The 17,335-nt window shown below is 48.1% G+C and overlaps 1 protein-coding gene across 1 annotated transcript in view; it reads left to right on the plus strand.

Annotated features, from left to right (window-relative positions):
• The first annotated feature begins 7,962 nt into the window (after positions 1-7,962).
• Dnmt1 (DNA methyltransferase 1) overlaps positions 7,963-17,335 on the plus strand; it is a 49,285-nt gene continuing 39,912 nt past the window's right edge. Inside the window, exon 1 of the mRNA XM_055601328.1 lies at positions 7,963-8,136. Within this exon, the coding sequence (XP_055457303.1) occupies positions 8,057-8,136 (80 nt within the window). The 5' untranslated portion in view covers positions 7,963-8,056. The remainder of the gene's footprint in view (positions 8,137-17,335) is intronic.

Below are 17,335 nucleotides of genomic sequence, written 5' to 3' on the forward strand. Positions count from 1 at the left end.
TGCCAGGATTACAAGTGGGCACCACCACAACCGGCTCCTGGTTTCCATTTCTGTTTGCTCCTGTGATTCAGGTTCCCATCCACTGGGACAGTGGAGGAAAACAGCAGAGGAAACTTCTAGAAACATCTCCAGTGCCCTGATTAGAGGGTACAGCTCTCTCTGTGCCAGGTGCTCTCAATGATTGGTGACTGCCTTTGGATCATCTGCTGGGCTTGATTGAGGGCCGTTTGAGGAAGGAAGCAGCAGGTGGGAGCCCTGGAGTCTGATGGCCAGGGTTCTATATCTAGGCCCCGCTGCTCTCGCACCGTCCCTTCTCCCCGCTGCTCCTGACCAGCCGCTCAGTGTGGTTTCACCTCTTCACGTCTTTCAGAAGGTGGGCTACCCTTGGAGCTGTTCTCCGGGTCTATCAGGGGGTGAGGGGCATGACTGTGGGCCCTAAGTGATGAAAGAAAAGCCCTGTGTAAGAAGGAAGGAAACACTTACACTTAAGGAAACACTGGGTGGGTGGCCGGGGTTGTCAGTGCTGGGACTCACAGAAACACCCTCCTGGGTGTGCTCTCTGCCCTACTTTCTCTCCTCTGCACTGTAAGTTGTGCCTATATCTTTTCTGATTTCTGTCATTTGGGTTTCCTATGTGCTAGGAAAGCACTCTGTCACAGAGCTATGCCCCGAGTGTGTCTGTATTTCTGGTCGAAACTGTGACCTACCCTTTCAGGAGAATTGACAAACTGCCTTCTGTGGGTCAAATCTGCTCTGTAGCTTTGGTGGTTTCCCCCGCTTTATAGCCCAGGCTGGCCTAGAACTCCCGATTTAGTCAAGAATAACTTTTACCTCCTGATTCTCCTGTCTCCCCACATGGCTCTCCTGTCGAGATTGAGCCGCCACACATGGTTTAGGTGGGGCTGGATTGGATCTTGGGGCTTTCAGCATGCTAGGCTACTCACCAAGCCACCATTCTATGATTGCTCATTACCCCTGGGAGCAGCAAGGAAGGCGGGTTGGAGTACTTAAGGAGAATTTAATTGACACATAGCCCTCTCTCCTTGTCTGGGTTTTTGCTGTCCTCACCCCGCAGAGGGTTTGGTTTGGTTTTGGTTTTGGTTTTGGTTTTTCGAGACAGGGTTTCTCTGTTTTAGCCTGGTTGTCTCGGACTTTCTTTGCGCACTAGGCTGTCCTCCAACTCAGAGATCCACCTGTCTCTGCCTCCCAGAGTGCTGGGATTACAGGCGTGTGCCTCTGCGCATGCCCAGCTGAGCTGGTATTTTGTAACAGCACCCACATTGTAACAGCCCACGTTGTAAAAGAACTTGCTTGTTCAATCCCTTTGTGAAACATTTTATGGGGCTGGGGTTCAGTGGGCAGGGCGCTTGCCAAGCATGCGCAAAACTCGGGGTTCCGTCCCCACAACTGCATCAACCACCACGCCTCGCGGTACACATGGAAGCCCTGTGGAGGCAGGAGGGCCTGGAGTTTAAGGTCATCCTCGGCTATGTAGCATTTCACATAGTGAGCACCAGGTTTCCTTGGGCTGCTGGAGGAGCACTGTCGCCATCCCTGTGTGATGAAGTAATTAGTTCGGGCTGTTGTAAGGAAACTGCTGCGAACCTTTTTGCATACATCATTTCAGTTACAAGAACTCGGGTCATGCAATTGCTGGGCCCTAGGGTGGGAATACACCGAACACCAGTTGCCCTTCCCGAACCGACTTCCAAGCGGCTTCTTAAAATTTTCAGCTAAGAAAAAAATGGACACTGTTGTGTCTGTGAGCTTGTGTACGCGTAAATACATGTGATGGCGTGTGTGTGAGTGTGAGTAAACAAGCCAGAAGACTCTAGCAGGAGGGAGTCGGTTCACTGGTTCCACCCTGTGGGTCCCAGGGATTGAACTCGGGTCTTTGGGCTGGCAGCAAGCACCTTTACCTCCTGAACCGTCTTTCTGGCCCTCACTTTTTAATTATATGTGTATGCTGTGTGCGCTGTGGCACACACGTGGAGGCCAGAGGACAGCTTTCAGGAGTGGATTCTCTTTCCACCTGTCTTTGTATTCCAGGGCTCAAACACGATTCCAGTGCTCTTAGCCTCTGGGCCAGCTCACTAGCCCAGCGGTGGCTGTTCTCAACTTCTTGCAGTGCTAGGAAAGTGTCCTGATATTGCTAACATTGAAGGCTTGCTTCCTTCCTAATTCAACCCGTCCTGGGGTGTGTGTTAAGTGTGCGTGTGGGAGAGAAATGACATTGAGGTTTTATTGTTTCCTTAATGACTAATGGGCTTGGCCAGTTCGAGTTCCTTTCACCATCACTGTGAGTGAAGGTCTCTCTAGCCCTTGCTATCCCCACAGGCTCATCTTTGAATTGGGAGGAGGTCTGCCAGTGGGCCATAGCTAGCTTGTTATCATGCCTCTGGGCTGCCGTGGAAGCTGAGGGGGCCACTGTGAGCTCTGAGAAGCGTTCAGGTGTAGTAAGGGAAGGCCGGGTGTTGTGGTGCATATGGATTTTCACAGCTTCCTCCCTGCACCTGGGGATGAAGCCAGGCTGGCATCAGAGCGAAGGCCAGGAACCTAGGTTAGGGAGGGCACCTGGGGAGCAGTTTGCCAGCTGACTCTAGGGCTCTTTGATGTAAAACTGGCAGGTGCTGCAGCGAGTACCTGTGTTGCCAGACAGAGTTTTGGGCTTGCTCCAGGGGCTTTTTTTTTTTTTTTTTTTTTTTTTGAGACAGGGTTTCTCTGTGTAGCCTTGGCTGTCATGGACTTGCTTTGTAGACCAGCTGGCCTCAAGCTCACAGAGATCCACCTGCCTCTGATTCCGCGAGTGCTGGGATTACAGGCCTGTGCCACCGCACCTGGAGCACAAGGGCCTCTTAAGGAGGTGGCTCTGCCCGGCATACGCCAAGAGACTTGGCTATCTCTCCACTTGTGTGTGTGTTTTTCTATGTCTTAAACATATTTTCCTTTTAATAGACTTGGCTTATTATGGGACTAGGTATGTAGACCAGGTTGTTGTGGAACTTAGACGTCCCCCTGCTTCTGCCTCTCTAGTGCTCAGATTAAAGGCATATGCCATTACACCCAGCTTAAAAGTATTTTTTAAAACATTAGCCAGGTAGTGGTGGCACATGCCTTCAATCCAAGCACTTAGGAGCTAGAGGCAGGTGGATCTCTTGTGTCCTAGGCCAGCCTGATTTTACAGAGGGAGTTCCAGGACAGCCAAGGCTACACAGAGAAACCCTGTCTTGAAAAACAAAACAAAAATTACATTTATTTGGGAGCTTATGTTGCTGGGCTCATGTATGTGAGGGTCTCTGTGTAGAAGGGATTGTTTTCTTTGGTATGCTGGGGATAAAATCCAGAATAGGCAGGCAAAGGCTCTTATCACTGAGCCACACCTAGTCCTTTGGGTGATATTTCTACTATCACACCAATAGATGAAGATGGGGGAAATATGGACTATAAACTGTATACCTACTTTTGCATCTTGATTCAGTTTGGGCCTCAGTTTCCTTTGTAAAATGTAATAACACTGTTGCATAATAATAAAAAAAAAACAGCTTTATTTTATTTTAGAAAAGTACTTTAGGGGGCTGGAGAGATGGCTCAGTGGTTAAGAGTACTGTCTGCTTTTCCAAAGGACATGGGTTCAATTCCCAGCACCCACATGGCAGCTCACAACTGTTTGCAACTCCAGTTCTAAGAGATCTGATACCCTCACACCAATGCATATAAAATAAAATTACATAAGTTTAAAAAAATAAAATCTTAAAAAAAAGCACTTTATACCTGACTAGAGTAGTAGCTTCTCTGTATCAGACACTTCCTGTATGTTGATTCAGCTGATAGCTGTGTCTAGCCCACCATTTTTTGTATTAATACAGTTTTATTGGAACATAGTCAAGATATTACCTACAGCTATTGCGCTTCAGTGTTAGACTTCAGTGAGCACAGCTGTGCGTGTATGGCTCGCAAAGCCTTCAATATCCTCTTCTCGGTGGAAGAAGTTTGACTGCCACTCCAGTAGGATGGATGGCGAGTCGAGTCTCTGGCTTTTTCTACCGAGAATGGTGTGTGGCAGGAGTGACAGGTGGCTTCCGTTTGCCTGAGGGAGTTTTGGTTGGAAGTATTTGGGGGCTGTAAAAATCTTCCTGAAGAATGTTCTGGGCAGAAGAGCTGGACACGTGTCTTGAAATGATAGAAATAGTGAGTAGAGTAGTGCTTAGTGTAGCAGCATTCTGAAGATGAAGCTAATTAGATTCTGCTTTATTATACTTATTTAAATCTGGTATGGGAGGGTTTGTATACGTGCTCCGGTGCCCATGTGGAAGTCAGGACAACTTGGAGATAGTCCTCTCCCTCCACTATTGAACTCCTGGTGTCAGCATGGGCTTGTCAGGACCTTTACCAACTAGGCTAGCCTGCCAGCCTGGAGCCCACACTTCTTTCTCCTCCTTGTCTGTGAGGGAGTTGCTGATAAACAAAGCAGCTGCATCTGGAATCCGGCTTGGAATCCAGCTGGTGAGGGACAGGGTGGGGACGGGAAGCCCCAGCTAGTGTGAGTACTTTCCTAGTATGCATGAGGCCCTAGGCTCATTCCTAGGAACCTGCTCCTTGATGCAAGGTAACTCAACAGGAAATGTGCCCATTTGCGCCCTTCCCTTTTCCAAAGCTACTTAGCGGTGGCAGGGCTAGGTTCTAGCTGGCTTACAGCTTCCCTCTGAGATTATTGATTCCCCTGTTCTGTCCTTTCGTTTTTTTCTACTTTCCCCAATGGTATCCCTGTGGCCCATGATAGGCTGAACATCTTGTCAAACCTAGACTGGAATTTCCCATTGCACATGAGAAGGCACTGAAATAGAGAGCTACATTTCTGGTCCCTGGTCTCTGGAGCTTCTTGTGTCTCCGGGTCTCTCTCTCTCTCTCTTTGGCATTCTTTTTGCCATTCTCTTTGGTGATCTCTGTGTCTGTCTGACTCTTCTATATGTATGTATCTGTCTCTCTCCTTCTCTGGAGTTCTTTCTCTGTGGGGTCTCCCCTGGTCTGCAATTACTGGAGGTTAAGCCTAGATCCTCCCATATGATAGGCAAGTGCTGTATGGCTGAGCTACAGCCCAGCCCTTCATCAGTGTGTGTAGTGTTAGGGCATTGCTATGGGCTGGTACATTCTGAAGGCCAGAGGAAGATAAGCTTTCTTCTCTATTAGGGATGCCACATGTCCTGCTGTTTCCACTTCAGACACGATCTGTCACTAAAACTGGATCTAGGCTAGAGGCTGCAAGCCCCAGTGATTTGTCTCTGCACACATAGTCCTGGGGTTACAGACGTGTGCTTGGGCTTGGCCAGATCTAGGGTTTTTATTTTTTCAATTTTTTGTTTTTCAAGAAAGGGTTTCTTGAAACTCCTTGGCTGTCCTGGACTCACTTTGTAAACCAGGCTGGCCTCAAACTCGGAGATCTGCCTGCCTCTGCCTCCACCTAACCAAGTACTGGGATTAAAAGCATGCACACCATGCCTGGCCAGATCTGGCTTTTTATGTGGATGCTGTGATTTGAACTTGGGTCTTCATGCATGTCCCATAAGTAGTGTGAAAATAGTACGTTTTGAGATGGACTGTGCTGATCTTGTTGGAGTCTGGTCTTCAAATCCTGACTTGATTTACTCTTTTGTTGCCACTCTCTGGCATGTGCTACCACCACATACTGGCTGTCATAATTCTTCTGGACAGGGGTCTCATGTAGCCCAAGAGAGCCTTGGTAATATTGTATAGCCACAGCTGACCTCGAAGTTCTGATCCCCTTACCTCTGCTCGAGTGCTGGATTTATGGGCTTGTATCACTGCATCCACCGTCTTCACTGTTAAGATTAAATGTGTGTCAGGGGAGCTGGAGAGATGGCTCAGAGGTTAAGAGCACTGTCTGTTCTTCCAGAGGTCCGGAGTTCAATCCCCAGCACCCACATGGTGGCTTACGAGCCCTCTTCTTGTCTTCTTCTTGTCATGCTGGGACACATACAGATAGTACACTCATATGTAAAATAAAAAAAAATTAAAAAAAAGATGAAATGTGTGGTCCTGTAGTGTTTAACTACGGGCACATAATTGCACAAGAGATTTCTGGAATTTCCATTTTCTAAAACAGACTGACTGTCGGCATTGCGCTACTCCCATCCCTTCTGCTCATTTTACCATTTTGTTTTCTAAGAGTCTCACTATTCTAGAAGTTCACGGATGTAGCTGCTGAATTTGTCATGTTTCTTTGCTTACCAAGTCCTTCTGTTGTCCATCATGTTGTATTTTAAACAGGACTTCCTTCCTTCCTTTCTTTTTTCCTTCCTTCCTTTCTTTTTTCCTTCCTTCCTTCCTTTCTTCCTTCATTTCTCTTTCAGACAAAGTCCTAGTATGTATTCCAGGCTGGCCTGAATCTCACTATGTGATAAGGCTGGCCCCAAATTACCAATCCTCCTGCCTTAGTTGCTGAGTGCTAGAATAAATACCTGCCGTAATGTCTGTTATGATCTAAATTACACGCTGTACAACAGGTTGGTTTATTATGGGAAAGGGGAAACAGACAGTGGGAGAGGTTAGAAAAGAATAGAGAGTCGGGAGGGAGACAGAGAATCGGGGACAGAGGAACAGGCAGAGAGGAGAGAGGGGAAGAAAAAGATGGCGGGTGCCTGGTGGATTATATACTGAGCACCTGGCGCAGATGATATAGGATGTTGTCAGGATCCTAAAGGCCCCTGAGGGCAGGCCAGTTGAATTGCCTGTAGAGCAACTGTAACAATGCCTGCCTCAGAATTTTTAAAATTAATTTTGCTGTGCAAAAAAGTTCTTAAAAATGTTTTTTTTTTTTTTTTTTTTTTTTTTGTGTGTGGGTGGGTGGGTGTGTGTGTGTGGGTGGGTGTGTGATGTCAATGTGCACCAATAGTCAGAGGTGGACAATTTATACGGATCAGTTCTCAGCCATCTTCCCAGTTCTCATAGTCATTCTTCTCTTCACTTATTCATCTGGTGCTAGGAATCGATCCCAGGGCTCCGGGTTTGCTAGGTAAGCATTCTACTGCTAAGCTATGTATTCTAAATCCTTTCACACCATGTAGAAGGCCAGCCAATATAGAACACTATAATTTACCTGTGTTCTGTTTTTTATTTATTCAATACAGATTGTGGAAATGGTTCCTGGCCTCTCCACTAGACTACAACATTGGTATATTGGCCTAAAAGCCTCTTAATTACATTTTTAAGGAGGTGCTTTCAGCCCTGATGAGTCCAGATGGTGTACTCAAGGTCATTTTAGAGGGCAAGGGAGTGAAGATTGGGTTAGATGTGAGTCCTTTTGCTCAAATACTCATATTTTTTTCCTTTTTTTTTTTTTTTCTCGAAATGGTTTCTGTGTAGCTCTGGCTGTCCTAGAACTTGCTTTGTAGACCTGGCTGGCCTCGAACTTGAGATCTGCCTTCCTCCTGAGTGCTGAGCCAACACCACCTGACTCTTTTTCTCTCTTCTCTTTCTTCTTTAGCAGGGTTTCTGTGTAGCCTTGGCTGTCCTGGAACTCGCTCTGTAGACCAGGCTAGCTTTGAACTCAGAGCTACACTTGCCTCTGGGAGTGTTGGGATCAAAGGGGTGTGCTACGAACCCAGCCATGGCTTTTCCTTTATCAAAAGATTTGTTAAAATTATGTGTTTGTGCATGTGAGTGCAGTGCCCGCAGAGGCCAGAAGAGGGTGTAGGATCGTGGCAGTGGAACTATAGGGGTTTGGAGTGATGGGATGTGGGGCGTTGGCAAGCATCCCAGGGTCCTCTGCTAGAGCAAAAGTACCTGCTCTCACAGGCTCTAGAGAAGGGGGAGATGCGCGGCGCCAGCCACAGCACGGACGAGCCCACTGCAGTCAGAAGGTGAGCCGTGCGCTGTCAGGCGCATGCGCGCTCCCGTTGGGCACACACAGTCTTCCCCCACTGTCTTGCCCTGTGGTACACGCTGCTTCCGCTTGCGCCGCCCCCTCCCAATTGGTTTCCGCGCGCGCGAAAAAGCCGGGGTCTCGTTCAGAGGTGTCTTGACGACTGCAACCTGCGAGATGCCAGCACGAACAGCCCCGGCCCGAGTGCCTGCGCTTGCCTCCCCAGCAGGCTCGCTGCCCGACCATGTCCGCAGGCGGTAGGTGCTCTGCGGGGTGGGGGTGAGGGGCGGAACCGATGCCGAGGCATTTGTAGGGGTATCTCTACTCAGGGTGGCCCTGCGGCCGCTGACAGCCGGGACGCGCATGCGCGGGACGGCGTTTGGCGCGGGCCGTGCTTCCGGTTGCGCTTGCTTCTGGCTGTTGGCGCCAAAAGTGGGTGGGGGCTGGGGTCCTGGCGATCTCACTGACCGGGAACTTGAGGGGAACAGGCGAGCCGTCCCTCCTAGTCCCCTGAACTAGAACAAGCTTGGGGACACCTCCAGGGTTCCTCCTCTTTGGTGAACCAGGCTCCTGAGTGTGCAGGAAGTGCCCCCCTCCCGGCCTGTGGACACCACTCAGCCCCCACCCAGCTCCAGCCTCCACTTCCGGTGCCCTGTAGGTCCCATCGCGCCCACCCTGCGGTGTCCGCTGGGTCCTCTGCAGGCCCAAGTGCAGAAGGGCTCTCCGTTTCCCTCCTTCCCATCTCTGCTGTCAAGTTCTAGGCGCTTTTCTCTCCCAGCGCTGCGCTGGGCCTGGGCAGCTTGCAGCCCTAGCCCTGGTGGGTTTCCGTTTTGTTTTGATCCTAAACTGAAGGAGCTCTTGCGATCCTGAAGCCATCAAAGACTCCTTGCCTGGAGACGGATGTTGTAGAATGGGTCCTCCACGTTGGCAGTGACATAAATTAGGTCCCGAGGTCCCAGAGCAATCGAGGAAATCTTTGACAGTGTCCAAAGTGTGTATCTTGGAGGTGGGGGGGCGGTAATGAGCTGTCTCGGCCCTCGCCTTCGATCCTGGTGCCGCTGACAAAGCTTTTTACATTGTCTAGTGTTTTTTTCCCCCCGAGGAGATAGGGATGGCAGGTAACCTCCCCCGCCCCTCCCCCCCATTTCAGACCATGTGGAACCCACAGCTCCAGCGATCAAGGAAACTCTTCAACTTCAGTTGTACCAGGGTCCTCCACTACCTTCCATGCCTCGGTGCCCAGAGCTTGGCGGGAATGCAGGATCCCGCTTCCTGTTGCAGAAGGCCATCCATCAGTCAGTTCATTCCTGAAAACTTGTCCCACGTGCCATTGCGCATTAGTCAGAGGCGCCTTGACCAGCTCTGGACTTACTCCAACCCGATCTATGAATCTACTTTTGCTGACTATTTCCGTGGTTTGGTTTACTGGGGTGATGCCTGGTCAATTCCTACTTGAATTTCTGGGGATGAAATGGGACTGACTGAAATTCCCGTTCCTGTCATGCCCCACTCTCCCTGAGGATTGGCCCTGAAGCTTTGTGCATGCGAGTTTTATACCACTGAACTACACCTCTGGTCCTCTTCAGTTCTTTTTTTTTTTTTTTTTTTTTTTTTTCCTTTCTGAGACCGGGTTCTTGGTGAGTTTCCCAGACTGGCCTGGAACTCTGTCTTCCTTTCTCCTCAGTGCTGGGATTACTGGCATGTGTCACTATGATGGTTTGGGTTTTGAATGCTTGTTTTTGATAGTATAGGCGTAAACGTCGGCAGCTTTTGTGACACCCCTGAACAGATTTTTTTTCTTCTACAATTTATTGTACCAAATATACACATAAGTACTTGATTCTGTAAAGTTAGACAGGGAGATGACCTGTCTTTTCCTGCCCTTCTTTGTGTGTGTCTTTTCCAGAAAGGGAAAATAAATATGTACTATACGAGATGTGAGAGGTACTTCCATGTGGTACGATAGTCCAGGAGCCTTGATGTAGGATAGTTAGGCTTTGATGTAGCTTCTGTCCACGCTTCTATTCTGTATTTAAATGGCAGTTTAAGTATGCATAGTGCTGCCAGACATATAAAGTACTTTGAACATTTGATTCTAAGTCTTATTTAGTGTGTATTTGGAAACATGCTACGGCTTGTGTGTGGAGGGCAGAGGAAACCTTGCAGGGACTGGTCTTCCTTCCACAAGGGTTCTGGGTATGGAACTCAGGTCTTCAGACTTGGCAGCACTCTGATTGTGAGATATATTAAACTCTGCATCTTTGAAAAATCATGCTTTTTACTTAGTTGTGGTGGCCATGACCTGTAACTTCAGCCTTTAAGAGGCAGGAGGGTCACAAGTTAGAATTTAACCAAGGCCTTGTTTCAAAAATTCACGACTTGCAGGCCGCCTTTAATCACAGCACTCGGAGCCAGAGGCAGGTGGATCGCTGTGAGTTCAAGGCCAGCCTGGTCTACAATGTGAGTCCAGGACAGCCAGGGCTACACAGAGAAACCCTGTCTCAGAAAAAACAAAAAAACAAAAAACAAAAAATTAAAAACACTCATGCCTTTCGGGATGAAGACTTTCTTTTCCTGACCAGATGGCAGCCCTTCCACAGCCAAGATTCCCTTGTTGACACAGGTTTCTAATTTTTTTCAGTTTTTTTTTTTTAATTAAATTTTTTTGAGACAGGGTTTCTGGGTAGTTCCAGTTGGCCTTGCACTTAGATTCTTGTGCCTCCTGAGTACTGCATTGCCAGGTTTGTGTTTCATTCCTGGCTTGCTCTTGTTATTTAAACTTGTGTGTGGATGGTGTGTGTTTGATGTGCGTGTGCCATAGCACAGGTGTGTGTAAAAGGACAACCTGATAACGTCACTATGTACCACAGCATGCCTGTGGCAGTGAGCGGGCTTCCTGATGTTCATACCCTCTTCCACCTTCACGTGAATTTGGGATCTAATTGAGGTTTTCAGGCATGTGTGACACATGTATGACTGCCTCTATCACTGTTCCATCTCACCAAGCCGTAGTTATTACATTCATCTACCTGTATTTGTGTAGGTAAAATATCCATATGGAGGTCGAGGACGCCTTTCCCGAATCAGTTCTTGGAGGTCCTGGAGATGGAATTCTGGTCTTGGCAACAAGTGCTTTTGCCTGCAGAGCGTTCCTTCTGACCCTTAAAATAAAGGCGTGGTGGTGCATTCCTTTAATTCCAGCACTCCAGGATCTCTCAGTTTGAGGCCAGCCTGGTCTACAAAGAGTTTTCCAGGACAGCCAGTGCTATTACACTGAGAAACTGCCTCGGAAAAAAAAATTTTTTTCATTCTTTTGAGACAGGCTATCTTACTATGTAGCCTGGAACTCTGTAGACCAGGCTGTCCTTAAACTTGGATAGCCACCTGCCTTTGGCTCCTGTATCCTGTATGCAAGTGCCACCATGCCCAGCTTTAAAAAAAAAAAAAAAGTGTTTTTTTTTTTTTTTTTTTTTTTTTAATTACGTTTGAGCCGGGCATGGTGGTGCACACCAGTAATCCCAGCACTCGGGGAGGCAGAGGCAGGTGGGTGTCTGTCATGTGTAGGTGCTTTGCCTGTGAGTGTATCTGTGCACCGGGTGCACCAAGGAGGCCAGAAAGACATCGGATCCCTGGAACTGGGTTTTCTCTTTCAGCCTTATTGTCAGAGACAAGGTTTGCTGTGTAACCCCAGTTGTCCTGGGCCTTGGTATGTAAACTTGACTGGCTTGAAACACATGCCCTCCTACCCGTCCCTCTGAGTTCAGAGACCAAGAACCTTTTCCTTGAGACCGCTTGCTCATAGCCTTGGAACTCACTGATTCAGGTCGTCTGGCTGGCCAGCACACCCAGGGCTCCTTTCTCCATGTCTGTCTGTGGGTATTGGGCTCCAAACTCAGGTCCTTGGGCGTGGCATGGCAGTCTGTTTCAGACAGTTGGGTAGCCCAGCTGGCCTCAATCTCCGTGTGTAGCTTAAGATGACACGGACGCCTCGTCCTCCTGCCTCCGCTCCTGGGAGCCGGTATTCACATGTGCGGGTGTACTTGGTTTATGTGACGCTGGGGTGGAGTGGGAGCCCCAAGTGTTGTGCTGGGTGAGCGCTCTGCTCACTGGCTTTCCCTCTTCCTCCTTGGAAAGATAATATCCTGGGACTTAAATTTGAATTCGTTTTTGCCGCACTGAAGTTGACCCCAGGCCTGTGTGTCTGTTAGCTCTATGCTGGAGAGGGCTACCTCTTACTCCAGAAGACCCGGAACACTCACTTGGTTGGACAGGTGTCTTTTTTTTATCCTGTGCTGTCCCTTGCAACTGTGTGGTTGCCATCTTAGCCCCTGTCCATGCCCCACCCTTTTTTAAAGAGGGTCTTTCTGTGTAGCCCTGGATGGCCAGGCTGGCCTCGAACTCACACAGGTCTGCTTGCCTCTGCCTTCCGAGTGCTGGGATCACAGGCATGCACCACCACACCTACTTCCATGTCCATTTCTTTTTTTTTATATATAAGTTTTTTTTAATCTTATATACATTAGGATAAAGGTGTCAGATCTGTTATAGACAGTTGTGAGCTGCCATGGGGGTGCTGGGAGTTGAACCTGGGTCCTTTGGAAGAGCAGTCTTAACCACTCTTAACCACTGAGCCATCTCTCCAGCCCCCGTGTCCGTTTCTTAATATAATTTATTTGCATTTTATATATGTGGGCTTTGACTGCACAGATGTTTGAGTGAGGGGTGTCAGATCCCCTGGAACAGGAGTTACAGACAGTTGTGAGCTGCCATGTGGGTGCTGGGAATTGAGCCTGGGTCCTCTGGAAGAGCAGCCAGTGCTCTTAACTGCTGAGCCATCTCTCCAGCCCTCCGTGTCCTTTTTTTTTTTTTTTTTTTTTTTAGATTTTATGGTTGTCTTATTTACCTTGGGCTGGGCAGATATTTATCTTATGCTGTCTTAATACCCTTACCATCCATCTCCCCATATCCATTTTTAAACACTTACTTTTTACTTATGTGTATGCCATGCTCATGCACGTACCCATAGACTATGAGAAGGGGTCAGATCCCTTGGACCAGGAGTTGATGGGGAGGGGTGATGTAAGCCACCTTTTCCAGGTGCTGAACTTGAGTCCTCTGAAAGAGGAGCACGTGCTGTTAACCACCAAGCCAGCTCTCCGGGGCTTCCATCCATTTGGGGGGAGAGGGGGCACTGGGGCTAGAACCCAGTGCAAATACTTTACCACTCAATGTGCCATCTGGAAAATGGGACTGGGGCTGACTGCTCTTTGGAGTTTTGTGGGCCCGCTGATCTCATGGTGGTGGGTAGTGGGTTAGGGCTCCAGCCTGGAGGTCCCCATCCTAGGCCCTCACAGCAGGGAGCGGGAGCTTCTACCTTCCAGCAAGCTAATGTCCTCAGGAGCTCTCTGGAGGCAGCTGCGTTGGCTTTTTATTCCAGGCTTGAATGTAAAAACGATCTAGCCTTGTTCTTTCTGCGGTTTGCAGAGGCTTTTGGGTGCCAGGTCTCAAGTCACCCTTTTGTTTTGAAACTGGGTCTTTTTAGCCCAGGCTAACTTTGAATTGTCTGTCCTGCCTCGGCCTTCTGAATGCTGCTGGGATTACCAGCATGAGCTGCCAAGACTGATTTAGTTTTAGATCTTTTTCTCAGGTTAGATGACCTTCTGTTTGTTGTTTTTGGATCTTGGTGCTGGCCAAGGATCTGGAGCCCTTGGGCATGGCATGTATGCACACCATTGGTGTGCCCCTGAGCCACTCCTTGGGCCAAACATTCTCAACTGCTGTAGCTCTGTAGGTCAGAAATGAGGGAGGGAGGAAAAGAGGGAGGGAGCAAGCTGTTCCAGGCTGCATTTCTTCTGGAATGTGGCCTCCCTGAAGAACTGACAGTTTTAGTTTCTTGCTGTTGCAAGTCTGGGGGACTTGATTCTCTCTTTTCTTAGAATCTTAGTGTGCAAACTTTTTCTTTATTTTTCTTTTTCTAATTTCTTTGTTTTTTATGTGCATCAATGTGAAGGTGTCAGATCCCTTGGAACTGGAGTTAACAGACAGTTGTGAGCTGCTATGTGGGTACTGGGAATTGAACCTGGGTCCTTTGGAAGAGCAGACAGTGCTCTTAAACACTGAGCCATCTCTCCAGCCCCTCTTGTTCTAATTTCAAGATGAGGTTTCCTATATCGCAGGGTAATTTTGAACTTGGTTTCCATGGCTTGTGAGTACACTCCTTTGTGAGTGCCGACAGATGTGTATTACACCTGTGTGTATATGAGTTCAGGTGTGCTTCTCCACATGCATATAGCTGCTGAGGACTATTTGAACTTAATTTTCTCTTAATCTTTAAATAAAATTGTAGTTACATGGTAAGGGGGAGTTGCCATGGGATGTGTAAAGGTCAGAGGTCAAATTGTTGGCACTGACACTCTTTCCACCTTTGTGGGGTTCTGCGGATCAAACCTAGGTTTCCAGGCTTGAATGGCAAATTCCTTTAACCTACTGAGCCATCTCACTGGCTGTATTTAAGTACATTTATCTGTGTGTGTCATGTCCATCTTATTTTTTGAAACCCCTCACTGAGTCTAGTGCTTCCCTCGTTGACTGGTTTGGCTGACTCGCAAGTGAGGGGTGGTTTTTCTCCATTTGCAGCTTTTCCCATGGGTCTTTGCTGAGTCGCTTTCCCCTCCCTCTTCTGCTGTGGCTTCAGATGTGTTATGTGACTGAGAATGACCTGAAACTTGGATGTTCCTGCTTTGGCTTCTTGAGTGATGGACTTGCAGGTGTGTGCCACTGTGTATGGCCAATGCTAAACTGAGAACTGTCTCAGCTTCTCAAGTGGCCTGAGCATTTGACTCCTTCCCCCTCAGTCTTTACCACCCGCTTTAAACTAGCCTCTCAGGCCAAGTCCTTGTGTCTCTGAGCTTTCCTCCGTGCTTTAGTCTCTTGCTATGCAGCTAGAAGGCTCTGTGCTGAGGGAGTTAAGTGACTAGGCCCATGCTGTTTGTCCCTGATCTTCCCATCTTTCATTCAAAAACACCGGAATCTTAGTCATATCTGCAGAGTCGCAGTTGCCAAATACATGAGAGTCACGGGTGCTGGGGTCAGGACAACAGCATCTTGTGAGGAGGGAGGACTGAAGATACTATCATCACATGGCCTCACCCCATCTGCCTAGCTAGAGGTGGAGTCTGGGTACAGCTAGGTGGGAGAACGTCTTTTTAACACTCAAGGCCCTGGCTTCCATCCCCAGCAGCACACAGAAAAGGCAGGGCTCTAGAACGCTGGGCTTGCCTTGTAGGCCCTGTTTTGCTGCCAAATTGTATTTCAGACCAGCATTTCTGGTTTAGGATGTTGAAATAACTTAACCGTTGCAATCTCCTAGTTCATGTTTCTGTCAGACTAATTTTCTAAAAGTGTGGCTCCGATATTGTCCTACCTCTCTTTGGAAGGTCTTTTGACGTTGCTGACTCCTCTCTGGACTTACCTTTCCTGTCTGGCGCTGTTACGGAAGTTTTTGGGTGTCCCCTGAAGCAGCTTCTTCACTGGGGCTCTGCTAGGGAGGCTCTCTCCCTCTTTGTGCCGTTGGGCTTGTTCTTTCTCCAGGGCAGAGCTCAAGTTTTGTTTTTCCCTCTTAAGACAAGGTCTTTCTGTGTAGCCGTGGCCATCCTAGAACTTGCTCGTAGACCAGGCTGGCTTTGATTCGGCCTGCCTCTGCCTCCTGAGTGCTGGGATTAAAGGCGTGCGTCTCCATGGCCCTCCTAGAGCTCAAGTTTTAACTGTTCATCTACATTAGTTTTTAAATTTTATTACTTGTTTTTTAATGTGCACTGCTATTTTGTCTGCATGAATGTCTGTGTGAGGGTGTTGGATGCTGGAATTAGACAGTTGTGAGCTGCCCCATGGGTGTTAGGAATTAAAACTGGGTCCTCTGGAAAAGTAGTACTCTTAACCACTGAGCCATCTCTCCAGCCCCTACATTAGGTTTTCTTAAAATTAACTTCTTGTGTGAGTGTGTGTGGCACTTACGTGGAGGTCAGGATAACTTCAGGACCTGGTTCTCTGCTTCTCCTTGCAGGAGTTGAACTTTGGTCAGGCCTGGTGGAAGGTGCCTGTACCCACTGTCCGTCTCCCCACCCTACATGATCTTATTTGGGGTGGGGTGGAACTTGCCGTTCTCCCGCCTCTGCTTGACTGTCGGGGTTGCAGTCCTGCGGCACCAGGCTATGCATGTTTCAAGGTTTCGTTAGGAATGAATTACAGCCTGGCAGGTTAGCATAGGGCTAAGGATGTTTTGAGTCTCTTTCATGTTGTTTTTCGAGACAGGGTTTCTCTGTGTATCCTTGGCTGTCCTGGACTTGCTTTTTAGATCAGGCTGGCCTCGAACTCACAGAGATCCATCTGGCTCATTCACTTTTTTGAGACATGGTGGTTTTTGTAGGGTAAGTTCTCCTTGAACTTGGGATCCTGTGAACTCATCTTGTGTGCTACCACACCAGATTGATCTGTCTTGGTGTAATCTCAGGATCTAGGGACTGTTGGGCTGGACACTGTATCTGTGTCCCACCACCATTTTAAGGAAGAGTAACTGGGTTCGGGAGTGTGGCTCAGTGGTAGACCCAACATTTGTGAGGTTCTGGTCTATCCCAGGATTAGGTGGGACACAAAAGGAATAAGACAGTCACGGGCTGCTGTAGCAGCTGTGTTTATGCCTCTGGCTACAAGTGTCCACTTCTGCAGCTGCCTTTCTTTGAGTCTTGCCTTTGGCCAAGTTACTGTAGGGTGGGATGACTTGCTAGTGTGGGGCCCTGAGCTCCTGGAAGGATTTTTCTTTTCATTTGGGTACCGGGGGAACTGGCTTTATGTGTTAGGCAGCCCTCTGCCACACTCCAACTGGAGCCTCTGAAAAATCACCAGTTGTAGAATGATTACTAATAATTAGTAATTCATATTAGTAATACAGCAGTAACTCTAACCAGCTGTCTACCCAAATAACCACACAGAGAGCCTAGGATTTATTTAATTAGCCCAGAGTACAATCCTGAGCAATAATCACATCTTAAACCTCTAAGCTAGTCTGGATTCCTCCCATGCAAATTTCCTACATACTTGCTTTTTAATCGTCATCTAGGTCTGGTTCATTTTTTTAAGATTTATTTATTAGGTATACAATGTCCAGTCTTTATGTACACCTGCACACCAGAAGAGGGCAATGCATATCATTATAGATGGTTGTGAACCACCATGTGGTTGCTGAGAATTGAACTCAGGACCTCTGGAAGAGCAAGCAGTGCTCTTAACCTCTGAGTCATTTCTCCAGCCAGGTCTGGTTCATCTTGATGCTTCCCAGTCCTCTCTTTCTCAGACAGCCCATCCTATTAGCACTATTGCTGAGCACTGGCTGGTTGGAGTTTTATTGGCAATACAGAGAACAAATAACTATGTTTACACAAACTTGAGCCAGGAGATACT

Source organism: Psammomys obesus, unplaced genomic scaffold (assembly GCF_907164565.1).
Source record: "Psammomys obesus unplaced genomic scaffold, mPsaObe1.curated_primary_1811, whole genome shotgun sequence".
Classification (NCBI taxonomy): Eukaryota; Metazoa; Chordata; class Mammalia; order Rodentia; family Muridae; genus Psammomys; species Psammomys obesus.